Source organism: Hyla sarda, chromosome 2, assembly GCF_029499605.1.
Source record: "Hyla sarda isolate aHylSar1 chromosome 2, aHylSar1.hap1, whole genome shotgun sequence".
Taxonomy (NCBI): domain Eukaryota; kingdom Metazoa; phylum Chordata; class Amphibia; order Anura; family Hylidae; genus Hyla; species Hyla sarda.
The window spans coordinates 435,700,489-435,716,170 of NC_079190.1; the positions used below are offsets into that span (position 1 = coordinate 435,700,489).

Consider the following 15,682-nt stretch of genomic DNA (forward strand, 5'->3'; position numbering starts at 1 on the left):
GTGAGATTGACTTATGTACATGATTTTATTATAGTATGGTAAGAAGTATACTCCCTGCAGTAACAGTGAATATCCTAAATTCTTCTATTGATTTATTGTAAATCAGAATTGTTTGTTTGAACATTAAAACATCTTATTTGCTTGTACAGCAGAAGAAAGGACAAACACGAGGCTTCTTTTAGGCTTATGTCTGGATTCTTATGCACGCTACTTAGTAGCCAACTCACAGCTCTTTCATGCCCAGACCATGTATGAGAGGGCCCTACAGATCTGTAGAGAGGAACAAGGAGAACTGCACCCACAGGTGAATACAAAACCACTGGAGAGCTAATATGAGTCAATATTCACACCTTTATTTTTATGTGTATTTGTTATTCCAGCAGTTCAGTTACACCTCACATTTTGCCCTTTTACATTGATATTGCATTTTCCCTTCTTTATATACATATTTGGAAAAGTCTATATCTCACAACTGCAGTGGGTCTCAGGAGTGAGACTCGATGGAATTACCAACTTTAATAAGTAACATAACATGTAATAAGTAACATAACATGAGTAACATGTCAAAAGTAGCTTTTTGTGACAGCAACGCTTTAACCCCTAGACAACAAAGGGTGTACCTGTACGTCCTGGATAATTAAGAGAAACGGGATAAACGTCTGATCGAGGGTGGGTCTGACCCTGCCATCTCTTGTACTGGACCCTGGCTACTTACACATCCTCAGCACACTCTGGCCCCACCTTCCTGGACAACTGCACGTGACAGCCCACTCAGTCAGTCATCAGCTCATGCAGGACATTGCTTTAGCTTTTGATTGGCCGAACAGGCTGTCACTTGTGTTTATCAAGGAAGTTGGGGACCCCTCTGCTCCGAGGACATTTAAGTAGCTGGGGTCCAGTACAGAGATGGTGGGGTTTCCAGCTAACGGACCCCTCGCAATTAGACATTTATCCACTTTCCGTGGATAAGTGTTGAAAAGGAGAGGAGAAAAAAAAAAATTCACAAATTAAAATTGGCTTAAATAGTGCTGGGTGGTATACCGGTTCATATCGAATACCGAATTTTTTTTCCTGTCAGACATGAATTTTTCCCATACCGCAATACCCGTTAGGCCCCCCCCCCCCCCCCCCCTCAAATGAATGAATGAATTATCAGCCACAGCGTGCTGTCCCCACATCGGGGAACTAATCATATGTGACCCGCGGGCGCTGTTCTGCTTCTCTCCCATTCCCCCCCCCCCCAAATGAATTATCAGCCCAGCACTGCGCTGTCCCCCCCATCGGGGAACTAATCATATGTCACCCGCAAGCGCTGCTCTCTTCGTCCTCCTGTGAGTTGCGGGCCGCTGGTGCTGGAACTCTGTACTGTACTACATATTCCTTGTGCCTGGGCTGCAAAAATAAACAAAATAAACTTTAACTTACCTTCCTACGCTCCCCCGTTGCTTCGGTAACGGCCTCACGCTGGGGATGGGAACGTCACAGAGCCGTCAGCCTATCACTGGCCGCAGCGATGTCCCGCCTCGGCCGGTGAGAGGCTGAGCGCACTGTCATGTAAGGAGCTGGCAGGCAAGGTAAGTTAAAGTTTATTTTTGCAGCCCGGGCACAGGAATGTGTAGTACAGTACAGAGTTCCAGCGCCGGCGGCCTGCAACTCACATGAGGACGAGGAGAGCGGTGCTTGCGGGTAAGATGATTAGTTCCCCAATGGGGGACAGCAAAGTGCTGGGCTGATAAACCCAGGGGGGGGGGTTAGAGAAGCAGCGCCCATGGGTCACATGATGGGGGGGGGGGGGAGGGAATACCGTTAAATACTGTGGAACCGCCATAACTTACAAAAATACCATGATATACATTTTTGGTCATATCGCCCAGCTCTAGGCTTAAAGAGTACCTTTCATGAATTATTATTTTTTTTATATGTTATAGCTGATTGTAAATAGAACAACTTTCTAATGGGATATTATAGAAAAAAAACAACTTCCTTTTAGGGGTATTTTCATTTTGAAAATGTGGCCACTAGGAGTCCCTGGCCACAAGCTTTTCCATTGATTTCAGACTCATGCTTGGCAGTGAGTCCGAAATCACAGAGCGCTGGCTGAGCATGTGACGAGCTCAGTGCAGCTCCCCGCCTGTCAATCAGACTCATTCACATACCCCGCAGGGCTCTGTACACTGAGGACAAGCAGGGCCCTGTACACTGAGGACAAGCAGGGCCCTGTACACTGAGGACAAGCAGGGCCCTGTACACTGAGGACAAGCAGGGCCCTGTACACTGAGGACAAGCAGGGCCCTGTGCACTGAGGACAAGCAGGGCCCTGTGCACTGAGGACAAGCAGGGCTCTGTGCACTGAGGACAAGCAGGGCTCTGTGCACTGAGGACAAGCAGGGCTCTGTGCACTGAGGACAAGCAGGGCTCTGTGCACTGAGGACAAGCAGGGCTCTGTGCACTGAGGACAAGCAGGGCTCTGTGCACTGAGGACAAGCAGGGCTCTGTGCACTGAGGACAAGCAGGGCTCTGTGCACTGAGGACAAGCAGGGCTCTGTGCACTGAGGACAAGCAGGGCTCTGTGCACTGAGGACAAGCAGGGCTCTGTGCACTGAGGACAAGCAGGGCTCTGTGCACTGAGGACAAGCAGGGCTCTGTGCAGTGAGGACAAGCAGGGCTCTGTGCAGTGAGGACAAGCAGGGCTCTGTGCAGTGAGGACAAGCAGGGCTCTGTGCAGTGAGGACAAGCAGGGCTCTGTGCAGTGAGGACAAGCAGGGCTCTGTGCAGTGAGGACAAGCAGGGCTCTGTGCAGTGAGGACAAGCAGGGCTCTGTGCAGTGAGGACAAGCAGGGCTCTGTGCAGTGAGGACAAGCAGGGCTCTGTGCACTGAGGACAAGCAGGGCTCTGTGCACTGAGGACAAGCAGGGCTCTGTGCAGTGAGGACAAGCAGGGCTCTGTGCAGTGAGGACAAGCAGGGCTCTGTGCAGTGAGGACAAGCAGGGCTCTGTGCAGTGAGGACAAGCAGGGCTCTGTGCAGTGAGGACAAGCAGGGCTCTGTGCAGTGAGGACAAGCAGGGCTCTGTGCAGTGAGGACAAGCAGGGCTCTGTGCAGTGAGGACAAGCAGGGCTCTGTGCAGTGAGGACAAGCAGGGCTCTGTGCAGTGAGGACAAGCAGGGCTCTGTGCGCTGAGGACAAGCAGGGCTCTGTGCGCTGAGGACAAGCAGGGCTCTGTGCGCTGAGGACAAGCAGGGCTCTGTGCGCTGAGGACAAGCAGGGCTCTGTGCGCTGAGGACAAGCAGGGCTCTGTGCGCTGAGGACAAGCAGGGCTCTGTGCGCTGAGGACAAGCAGGGCTCTGTGCGCTGAGGACAAGCAGGGCTCTGTGCGCTGAGGACAAGCAGGGCTCTGTGCGCTGAGGACAAGCAGGGCTCTGTGCGCTGAGGACAAGCAGGGCTCTGTGCGCTGAGGACAAGCAGGGCTCTGTGCGCTGAGGACAAGCAGGGCTCTGTGCGCTGAGGACAAGCAGGGCTCTGTGCGCTGAGGACAAGCAGGGCTCTGTGCGCTGAGGACAAGCAGGGCTCTGTGCGCTGAGGACAAGCAGGGCTCTGTGCGCTGAGGACAAGCAGGGCTCTGTGCGCTGAGGACAAGCAGGGCTCTGTGCGCTGAGGACAAGCAGGGCTCTGTGCGCTGAGGACAAGCAGGGCTCTGTGCGCTGAGGACAAGCAGGGCTCTGCAAAACGGGCTCACTCGCAACCCCCCACCCTGCTCTCCTCACCAAAGTAAGGGGGGGAAGCAGTCCCCACAGCAGACACTATGTGAGCAAGAAACAGGTAAGATTTTTAAAGCTCTTAAAACATTTTTAAGGGCGGGGGTTAGTAGTAGTTAGGGAACATAGCCTGAGTTAGTTATTCTTTAAAGGGAACCAATCATCAGATTTTACCCTATATAACGCTTGGCAAAGCGTTATATAGGGTAAAATCTTTATTTTCGCCATTCCCGGGGGACGCTCCTGCCCCCAGGGATGGTGAAGATATGAAGTTATAAACTAGTCACCGCCGCCGCTGTAAGTAGTCACCTGGGCGGGGAGCTCTTGTCATCTTCTCCCGTTCTTCGGCCGGGAGCGACGCCCCCTCCGCTTGATTGATGGGCCACGTCACTGTTCCGCTCACTGAACAGACGAAGCAGAGTGATGACGCGGCCCATCAATCAATAGGGTAAAATCTGATGATTGATTCCCTTTAAGGGATTAAATCAAAGTTTTACTGTGAACATTTTTCTGGTAAAGGTTCATCATTGGGACCCACACCTATCTCCAGAATGGCATTTCCCCACCTTCACCCTGCCTGTTAAGGTGTCTTCTGGATGCTGCATACAGAAAGGGCATGAAAGGAGTCCTGGCCACATATGTACATCGCATTCTCCATTCACTTCTAGATGTTTACATAGACAGACAAGCAAGCTGCACTCAGCCGCGTCCATGATTCCCATGAATGTGAATGAAAAGAGCAGTACACCTGTGGCATTTTTCCATCCAAAACTCCTATTGTGGAGTTGGGTGAAAGTCACAGAGGTGCTGTGACCTGCACCTAAAGGGGTTCTCCCATGAACTGCGCTCATCACCTATCCTGTCGACAGGTAATTAGTGTATAATCGGTAGGGTTATGACTGCTGGGAACCCCCATCACAAGAACGGATGCAGATAGCCAACGTAGGAGTGGCGCGAGGATCAGAGAGGGGCATTACTAAACGGAGTATGTATTGATAAGGCAAGCCTGTTGCCATGCATTGCTTATAGGGGTACCCAAGTACATTTGCTTTATGTCAATACTTTATATTGTACTGGAAACAAAGTGTGAACCTGGCTTATACAGTTTTTGTCTCAGGCAGATTGATGTGCTTTATCTCCTTACAGTCATGTAAATCGTTTTCCTATATTTGCTCTAAAACGGTCCTTAAAGGAGATATGTCATGCCCAAAAATTTATCCCATATCTGACCACTGGGACCCTCTGCAATCTCCTGTATGGCACCCCGACTCTCTCCGGGAACGGAGCGTTCTACTTTCTTCAGCTCACCTATCTTCAACACACCCTGTCTCGGAGAGAGTCATGGCCCCGTACAGGAGATCACTGGGGGTCCTGCGGATAGGGGATACATTTTTGAGCATGATACTTCTCCTTTTTTGCTGTAGGGTACAAAGTATACATTGTATTCTCTCTGTTTTGTCCTGCAGACTGTGACTCTACTTAGTGACCTGGCTACAGTGCTGGAGGCTCAAGGCCGCTTTGATGAAGCTCTTACCTATATAAAGCAAGCACTTGATTCAGCACAAAAGACTGAGCACCCTAACCAGCATGTTATACTTGGTAACATGGCAATGATCCTTTTACATCAAGGTATATAAAATTCCTATGCTATTTGTTATAAGATGTATTCACAGTATGTACAACAGTGTTTTCCAAACAGTGTGTTGCCAACTGTTGCAAAGCTCCCAACATGCCTTTGTCTGGGCTCTGGGAGTTGTTGTTTTGCAATGGCTGGAGACAGACTGTCTGGAAAACACTGATGTACAAGATGGTGATTGACACACACATGCCGATCCAATATCAGCATATTTATGGCTGTATTTTCATATTTATGTTAAAACAGACATTGTATTTCATTTTATTTGCTGTTTACTGATGAAAATATGGTCTTAAAAAAAATTCCAATATTTTTTTGTAAACCTACCCTAAGACCGTGGATAAATTCAGTAAGTTATCAGTACCATTGAGATTATCTACGAAGGGGAGTTGTATTTACTACTTACTACACCTCACAATCATATGAACAAGCATTGCACAGACCAGACAGTTAATTTAAATATTATTTAAGAAATATGTAAAAATGCATAAAAGGAATTATTGTAATTCCTTTATATGTATTCGACCCATAGAAGATCTTTCCCATTATTTAAAACTTGCTCTTCACAAGATGCCTGTTCAATTACTGCTGAGCCACAGTAAAAAGGCATATAGGCAGTTTTTAGGGGGTCAAAGGGAACCTATGGTCAGTCCAAAAAAAGGATTTTATATCACCTAGTAGCCTCGTGTACCCTGATTCCAAAGATGCTTACCGGTATATATTATTCTGCTTTCCTAAATATAGGGGTTTTACTTTCTGATTGACTATCTGTACTTTTAAATAATTGTCTAACGGGTGGGAACTAGTTTACTAAACAGGATGAGAATGCTAAACTAAAGAATTGTGGTTTGGAACGCTGCTCCGAGCCTAACATTCACTTTTCCAACCCATCTGACACTTAACTAAAATGTAAGGATAGTCAACCAGTTAGTTAAACACCTATGGTCTCAGGAATTGGGGGAAGTAGCAAGAAAGTAAAAAAACAGTGAGAATCAGGGCACACAAATATATGAGGTTATATAAAGAAAAAATTGGGGGGTGGAACGTCAACAGTTCCTCTTCAGAGGGTACCTCCCATCTGAGCCAGCTGGCAGGGTCCCAGAGCCAAAATCCCAGAAACTTTGTTCACTGCAGCAAAAGGTTGTGTTTCCACCTGGCACTTTTAAATGGAAAAAGCACCTATGGGTAGAGTCACACATAGCACAGCGTATATCATGCTGTGGGAAATGCAGAAAAGTGCAAGCAAATGTATACATTTTCGGCATTTGCTAGCACCATTAAAATAAATTGAATCTGCTTCATTGTGATGGAAATACAGCAAGTGAAACCTGCAGCTTTTTTTCTAATGTGTGTGGGGCTTATGGCTCACGCATCATAGCTGTGTCTTAAAGGAGAACAGCTAAGAAATGGCCAGAAAGAAGATAAATAGCACCTCCTAGTGGTGGCAAACCTTTCTATTCATAAAGCTGTGCCTTTTTACCGTGTTGTTAATTGTACATTTGTATACCTGATATTCTCCTGTTACAGAGCATTTGGTGGATGCGGAGCGGATCTTTAAAGAGGCATTAACAAAGGCAGAAGAAAAGAAGGACTCGTGGTCTATTTACTATATCCAGGAGGGACTCTCAGAACTGGCTAGGAGGAAGAAGAAACAAGAACAGAACTTATAACTTGTATACAGTTACAACAGTTTGGAGTAAATAGTATACTGTGTGGGAAGGGACATTTTAGCTCAATACGCTCTTCTTAACTAGGAGATTTCTTTATTGTTCAGTAGACATACATCGATAAGGCTAACATCAAGGAAGAAGGACTAAAGAGATTTACACCTTCTGCCTCCATGGTGGTTTTATCTGTTTGTATTCTGAACAATAAAGAAGCCACTTATTGATCTTCACTGCTGCTCCCACTGAGTTGTGTGTGCTTGTTCCTTCTGTGTTGCATAAAAGGGGTTAAAGAGGTTCTCCGTGGAAAACATTTTAAACAGATTTGTAAATTACTTCTATTTAAAAGTCTTAATCCTTCCTGTACTTATCAGCTGCTGTATACTACAGAGGAAGTTATGTAGTTGTTTTCTCTCTGACCACACTGCTCTCTGCTGACACCTCTGGTTTATTGAAAACACTACACAGTGCTCAGAATCTTATTGAAACAAAAAGTATAGCTTATTTTTTATTGTGTCCATGTCCTGGACTGGGCCACTGCTCCTGTCTTCCTTGTCTGCTTTGTTACAATGCTGTAGTGATGAGGTGCCCATATACCAATATCACCACTGCAGCCAATCACTGGCAACACCAATATACAGCCTGAGACCACTCAGTGACTGGCTGCAGTGATGTGTGTATGGACACCATTAGTGCAGTGATGTACACAAATGCTATGGGGAGGGCTGGAGCTGTGATGCTCTACCAAGTGGAGATAAAACAGGTGTGTATAGGTTTAGGGTTATGATCCCTAACAGGCTGTCATTTTTCAGGAAATGAGACACTTTCTATGTGTATGTCAGTCATTTCTGTAGCATTAAAAAGATGTAAAAGTTGTGCTGCACATCACATCTTTATCTAATATCATTTATGTACAAGCATGGATGACTGACAAATGCTCTTACAGTTTTGAAACGAAGAAACTTTTAAAGGGGTAGTCTGGTCCAAGAAAATATGTTTCAAAAATATTTTAATATTTTTTAACTGATTGCCTATGCAATTAGCTGATATATAAGCTTTTTCTCTGCCACTATGTGCTCTCCATCTCCCGGGGGGCTCTGTAGTTCAGCTGGTTTCCTTGTTGTCAGCTCCTGGTTACCCACCCCCCTACATTTCACAGATGACATATGATCATTCTCCTGTGTTCTGAGGGTTTGGCTTGACTATCCAAGAGCTGACGTCAACTGTCTCAGCCTTAGTAAGAAGCTGCAGCTGCTAGATTGTGGTGCCTGCTATAATGCAGTGTAAACAGACTGCTCGGAAGTACTGTGCAGAGGATGAGGTGGATGGGGAAGGGGACAGTGAGAGGGATCTACTGCACAGGGCTGGGAGACTGTTAGGGTCTATTCACATGGCAGAATTCCTCCTCAAACAAAAGCCCAATACACTTCTATAGAAGTCCACACTCCCATTCACACTTCTGCAGAATTTCCACTTGGATGCCGCACCAATTCAGCACAAAATCCACACAAGCGAAATTAGGGCGGATGAGCGGAAATTCTGCCGTGTGAATAGAACCCTTAGGGTCTATTCACATGGCAGTATTCCACCTCAAATGAAAGCCCAATACACTTCTATAGGATTCCGCACTCCCATTGATGGCGGAAATTCCGAAGTGTCATTGGGAGTGCGAAATCCCATAGAAGTGTATTGGGCTTTCATTTGAGGCAGAATTCCGCCATGCGAATAGACCTTTATGGAGAAATACATCATGGTAATTGCAGTGAGCAGGCACAGATGAGGAATTGGACTGCATTCTGCCCGAAATAAGTGTTTTTTGGATGTGTATCAAGTTTTTACACAAGGGTTTTTTTTTTTTTTTTTTTTTTACAAACGGATCACCGGTCAGCCCCTGTAGGGCTCAACCACATTATGGACATTCCACTTGGAAAAAATCCAGAATCCAGAATTCACTTGCAACAATTTTCTACTGCACGAGGACCGCGCTGGATTCCTTTTTTTCTTCTTACTATATCGTCAGGTGTTTTGGGCACACCTATCCGAGCGCAGACAACTGGCTAACTATAGGGGTGAGCTGATGAACTTTCTTTCTTCAGAATTCACTGGCAGTAGCCTCCCATTGTTCTCAATGGGATTCTGCTTCTCATTTCACACATCAGAAGTTCCATACCAGAACTCCTGACATGGAATTAAATTCTGGCAGTAGAACATGTTAATTCTTTTGGCGAAATCTGCTTAGAAAAAAAACATTAGTCAATGAGACTTTTATTTCCAACACGAAATTCTGTGGTAAAATTCTACTCAAAATAAGTGCAGTTTTTTTCAGTGTTTGGTGAAGGATGTTAAAGGGGTACTCCGGCGCTAAGACATCTTATCCCCTATCCAAAGGATAGGATCCTGCCGCTGGGGACCCCCGTGATCTTGCGTGCAGCACCCCTTCAGAATCAGTCCCCGAAGCACATTCGCTCCGGGTCTGAGTACTGGCGAACACGGGGGCCGGAGCATTGTGACGTCACGGCCCTGCCCCCATGTGACGGCTGGCAAGAAAATGTTAATGTAAATCTTATTAAAATATAGTAAAATATACAATTACATGAAAAATCAATACTTAAAAAGTTGTAATCAATTGGAAAAGTGTCCACACGTTCTATGGAATAAAAGCAGATAAATAATGTAAGGAAGTGTCTTGATAATGGCAATATTATGCTCAGATCACATTTGCTTTAAATCCAGATATTTTAAATCCAAGTATGGTACACTGTCTGTAAATGTTTTCTCTAATAGGATGCAGCGATTAATTCGATTGTAGCTACGCAGAGATATATGTAACAATTTGTATCCTTAGGGTAAAGCTATAATCCAGGCTCTTTGCGCTGAGCGCTGCTAGAGACACAGCAGTCTCATTAATATGCAGCGGCAATATTCAACTTAGTTGCTAATGGTGACATCACTTGTTGTATAATAATAGCAACGTTTATACCTTAATGTGTGCTGAGCTGGTCACCGGACGGGTCCCGGCTTCCTGAGCGGTGGGTGCGCTGCTGGAGACACGGCTGTCTCACAGATATGCAGTGGAGATAGTAAATAGTGGAAGCGCTTCTCACATGGGAAAATTGAATGGTTGGTACCTCTTAAAGGGGTACTCCCATGGAAAACTTTTTTTTTTATCAACTGGTGCCAGAAAGTTAAACAGATTTGTAAATTACTTCTATTAAAAAAATCTTTACCCTTACAGTACTTTTTAGGGGCTGTATACTACAGAGGAAATGCTTTTCTTTTTGAATTTCTCTGATGTCACGACCACAGTGCTCTCTGCTGTCCATTTTTGGAACTGTCCAGAGCAGGAGAAAATCCCCATAGCAAACATATGCTGCTCTGGACAGTTCCTAAAATGGTCAGCAGAGAGCACTGTGGTTGTGACACTAGAGAACTCCAAAAAGAAAAGCATTTCCTTTGTAGTATTCGGCCCATAAAATGTATTGGAAGGATTAAGATTTTAATATAAATTAATAGAAGTGATTTACAAATCTGTTTAACTTTCTGGCACCAGTTGATTTAAAAAGAAAAGTTTTCCACGGGAGGACCCCTTTAAGAATTCTCCTGATCATCAGTCGGGTCCCAGCTCCCGGGGCAGAGGGTGCGCTGTTAGAGACTCGGCCATCTCAACTTACAGCGGCAGCAGTGGGCTCAATCTGTGGATACTGCATCGGTTCTCCTGCAAGTAATAGTGGAAAGCCAGCGGCGTCCTCGTGGTATGGATGGCACGTACTGTCCTATGTTTAATTGACAGGTGCCGTGGATCTTGTAAATCGCTGTATCCTTGTGAATCTTGGTGTGTGACACTTTGGATAAGTAGTAGCCCGTACCACTACCAGTTTAGCATCCTTGGCGTTGGTGTGCGGGCTCAGATATGTTCTTCATATAAGGATATACTGGCTAATGTCTCAATTTTACATCAGTTTTGAGGGTTAGTTAATGTCATTGTTTACATCTACCACAGTAGTGAACCTATATTGTGGTCCACAAATGCAGGACCTCCACCCCAGCATAGGTGCACAACTGCACTTAGGGTTGAGGACCGCCTGCCATTTCAGACCACATCAATGTAATTGTATATTTTACTTTATTTTAATAAGATTTTAAATTAACATTTTCTTGCCATATTTTATGTATTAACCATTTATTAAATATCTATTATTGTGTTTCTGTTGACCCACAAGAGCCCTGTTAGTCAAAAGACACATGTATATTTATACTATTATCTAAATCAATAAATCCAAGTATATCCAATATTCATGACTCTGAGCCTCAATCTCTTTATATAGATTTGGTAAAGCCTTCATGAGACGATTACTGGCATCAATATCTCACATCCACCTAGGACACTCTTACACACAGCCCTGCCTGTCCTCAGTGCACAAAGCCCTGCCTGTCCTCAGTGCACAAAGCCCCGCTTGTCCTCAGTGTACAGAGCCCTGCTTGTCATCAGTGTACAGATCCCCGCTTGTCCTCAGTACACAGAGCCCCGCTTGTCCTCAGTGCACAGAGCCTCGCTTGTCCTCAGTGCACAGAGCCCCGCTTGTCCTCACTGTACAGAGTCCCGCTTGTCCTCAGTGTAGAGAGTCCCGCTTGTCCTCAGTGTAGAGAGTCCCGCTTGTCCTCAGTGTACAGAGTCCCGCTTGTCCTCAGTGTACAGAGTCCTGCTTGTCCTCAGTGTACAGAGTCCTGCTTGTCCTCAGTGTACAGAGTCCTGCTTGTCCTCAGTGTACAGAGTCCTGCTTGTCCTCAGTGTACAGAGTCCTGCTTGTCCTCAGTAATACAGAGTCCTGCTTGTCCTCAGTGTACAGAGTCCTGCTTGTCCTCAGTGTACAGAGTCCTGCTTGTCCTCAGTGTACAGAGTCCTGCTTGTCCTCAGTGTACAGAGTCCTGCTTGTCCTCAGTGTACAGAGTCCTGCTTGTCCTCAGTGTACAGAGTCCTGCTTGTCCTCAGTGTACAGAGTCCTGCTTGTCCTCAGTGTACAGAGTTCTGCTTGTCCTCAGTGAACAGAGTCCTGCTTGTCCTCAGTGCACACAGCCCTGCTTGTCCTCAGTGCACACAGCCCTGCTTGTCCTCAGTGCACACAGCCCTGCTTGTCCTCAGTGCACACAGCCCTGCTTGTCCTCAGTGCACACAGCCCTGCTTGTCCTCAGTGCACACAGCCCTGCTTGTCCTCAGTGCACACAGCCCTGCTTGTCCTCAGTGCACACAGCCCTGCTTGTCCTCAGTGCACACAGCCCTGCTTGCCCTCAGTGCACACAGCCCTGCTTGCCCTCAGTGCACACAGCCCTGCTTGCCCTCAGTGCACACAGCCCTGCTTGCCCTCAGTGCACACAGCCCTGCTTGCCCTCAGTTCACACAGCCCTGCTTGCCCTCAGTGCACACAGCCCTGCTTGCCCTCAGTGCACACAGCCCTGCTTGCCCTCAGTGCACACAGCCCTGCTTGCCCTCAGTGCACACAGCCCTGCTTGCCCTCAGTGCACACAGCCCTGCTTGCCCTCAGTGCACACAGCCCTGCTTGCCCTCAGTGCACACAGCCCTGCTTGCCCTCAGTGCACACAGCCCTGCTTGCCCTCAGTGCACACAGCCCTGCTTGCCCTCAGTGCACACAGCCCTGCTTGCCCTCAGTGCACACAGCCCTGCTTGCCCTCAGTGCACACAGCCCTGCTTGCCCTCAGTGCACACAGCCCTGCTTGCCCTCAGTGCACACAGCCCTGCTTGCCCTCAGTGCACACAGCCCTGCTTGCCCTCAGTGCACACAGCCCTGCTTGCCCTCAGTGCACACAGCCCTGCTTGCCCTCAGTGCACACAGCCCTGCTTGCCCTCAGTGCACACAGCCCTGCTTGCCCTCAGTGCACACAGCCCTGCTTGCCCTCAGTGCACACAGCCCTGCTTGCCCTCAGTGCACACAGCCCTGCTTGCCCTCAGTGCACACAGCCCTGCTTGCCCTCAGTGCACACAGCCCTGCTTGCCCTCAGTGCACACAGCCCTGCTTGCCCTCAGTGCACACAGCCCTGCTTGCCCTCAGTGCACACAGCCCTGCTTGCCCTCAGTGCACACAGCCCTGCTTGTCCTCAGTGCACACAGCCCTGCTTGTCCTCATTGCGGAACACTTTTTTTTTTATTTTTTTATTTTTATGAACTGGTACCAGATTTGTAAATCACTTCTATTAAAAAATATTAATACTTCCAGTACTTAGTAGCTGTATACTTTCTACAGGAAATTCTTTTCTTTTTGGATTTCTTTTCTGTCTGACCACAGTGCTCTTTGCTGACACTTCAGTCCATGTCAGGAACTGTCCAGACCAGAAGAGGTTTGCTATGGGGATTTTCTCCTGCTCTGGACAGTTCCTGACATGGACAGAAGTGTCAGCAAAGAGCACTGTGGTCAGACAGAAAAGAAATCCAAAAAGAAAAGAATTTCCTCTGTAGTACTTGAAGGATTAATATTTTTGAATAGATGTAATTTACAAATCTGTTTAAAGGGTACCCCTTTTAAAGCAGTAAAAATCCAGGTGACGCCCTTGCTTAAGTCCAATTATTAATACAAGGGCTAGTCTAAGCCGGTAGTGCTGCGTGTAAGAGCGCCCTTAAGGGGGCACTTCACTGGAAAACATTTATATATTTTTCCAAATCAACTGGGGTCAGAAAGTTAAATAGATTTGTAAATTATTTCTATTAGAAAATCTTAATCGAACCAGTACTTATCAACTGCTGTTATGATCCACAGGAAGTTATTTTCTTTTTGAATTTCCTTTCTATCTGACCACAGTACTTTCTGCTGACACCTCTGTCCATTTTAGGAACTGTCCAGAGTAGGAGCAAATCCCCATAGAAAACCTATCTTGCTCTGGACAGTTCCTAAAATGGACAGAGGTGTCATCAGAAAGCACTGTGGTCAGACAGAAACTAAATCCAAAAAGAAAAGAACTTCCTGTGGATCATAACAGCAGTTAATAAGTACTGGAAGGATTAAGATTTTTTTTATAGAAGTAATTTACAAATGTATATAACTTTTTTGGCACCAGTTGATTAAAAAAAATGTTTTCCAGTGGAGTACCCCTTTTAAGATACAAATCCAGTATTCCAAAGTGTTTTGGAGCAGAGCTGAGACGTAGGCTGTCAATCATGCTGAGGGGGTGTCGCTAAGTCCGAAGCAGCAGCACTAGGTAAGTATAGCTCCCTGCCCAGGGGGACTACTTACGGGGCCGGCAGCGGAAAGTTTAAACTTCATATCCTCACTATCCCTGCAGACAGGAATGTCCCCCGGGTACATCGGGGATGGAGGCTTTACCATATATTGCGTGTTGCTAATCATTTCAGGGACAATTTTCTCCCATTCTCTAGATCAGTGTCCCAGGAATTGGACCTTACTGATCTGCCAGTTATGCACAGGATAGGGGATAACTTACTGAGATTGGAAAGCCTCTTTAACTCAATAAGTTATGTCACAGCAGTCATCTGACAGAAACAGTTGTGATGTCACTATAGCTTACCTGACTGGAAATCACTTGTGATGTCAAGGCAACTTACCTCACAGGGACACAGTTATGATGTCACAGCAGCTCACTGAACTGAAACCCAATTATGATGTTATCTTAGCTTATTTGACCGAAACAGTTGTGATGTCACAGCAGTAACTCGCTTATAATGTTATAGGAACATGGGAGCAAAGTGCTTGGCTTATACCCTCTTGTGTCACAGGAGCTAATCTGACTGAAACGCTATTATGATATCACAGTAACGTACCCAAGGGCAGACACCAACAACAGAGAGACCCTGTATGATAATTTTCTATGGAATCAGTGCAGAATACTACTAATTAAAGGGGGTTATCCAGGAAAAAACTTTTTTATATATAAAAGAAAAACTTAACTTCAGCAGCTCATAAGTACTGAAAGGATTAAGATTTTCTAATAGAATTATTTTACAAATCTGGAGTTGAGATATATATATATATCAACTCCAGATTTGTAAATTAATTCTATTAAAAAATCTTAATCCTTTCAGTACTTATGAGCTGCTGAAGTTAAGTTGTTATTTTCTGTCTAAGTGCTCTCTGATGACACCTGTCTTGGGAACTGTCCAGAGTAGAAGCAAATCCCCATAGCAAACCTCTTCTACTCTGTGCAGTTCCCAAGACAAGCAGAGATGTCAGTAGAGAGCACTGTAGCCGGACAGAAAAGAACAACTTAACTTCAGCAGCTGATAATTATTGGAAGGATTAAGATTTTTTAATAGAAGTAATTTACAAATCTGTTTAACTTTCTGGAGCCAGTTGATATAAGTTTTTTTTCCTGGAATACCCCTTTAATGTTACATGGTACTGGTCATAGACCAGAGCATTCCTAACTGTCCCCCAAAAATCCCTCACCTCTGTATTACTCTGTAATTGTGAAACATGGATACACATGATCTAATACACAACAGGAATCCCTATTATTTTTAAGGTAACAGTGCCTACCCCCTTCCCCGGTTTCACACAGTAAAACCTCTTTGAGATGACAACCCAAAATTACATAGGAAATTGGTCTTCCAAGGAGGTGGCTCTCTGATGAAACCGAATATCTCATCTAGATAAAAGCATGACCT

General features: G+C 45.8%; 1 protein-coding gene across 2 annotated transcripts in view; it reads left to right on the forward strand.

Annotated features, from left to right (window-relative positions):
• The window catches only part of TTC19 (tetratricopeptide repeat domain 19), a 32,742-nt gene extending 23,012 nt beyond the window's left edge, over positions 1–9,730 (forward strand). The window contains exons 8-10 of one of the 2 annotated variants that reach the window (XM_056559152.1): positions 150–304; positions 5,220–5,382; positions 6,917–9,730. In XM_056559152.1, coding sequence (XP_056415127.1) covers positions 150–304; positions 5,220–5,382; positions 6,917–7,059 — 461 coding nt within the window. In that variant the 3' untranslated portion in view covers positions 7,060–9,730. The remainder of the gene's footprint in view (positions 1–149; positions 305–5,219; positions 5,383–6,916) is intronic. The other variant, XM_056559154.1, reaches the window with a different exon arrangement.
• The last annotated feature ends 5,952 nt before the right edge of the window (positions 9,731–15,682 follow it).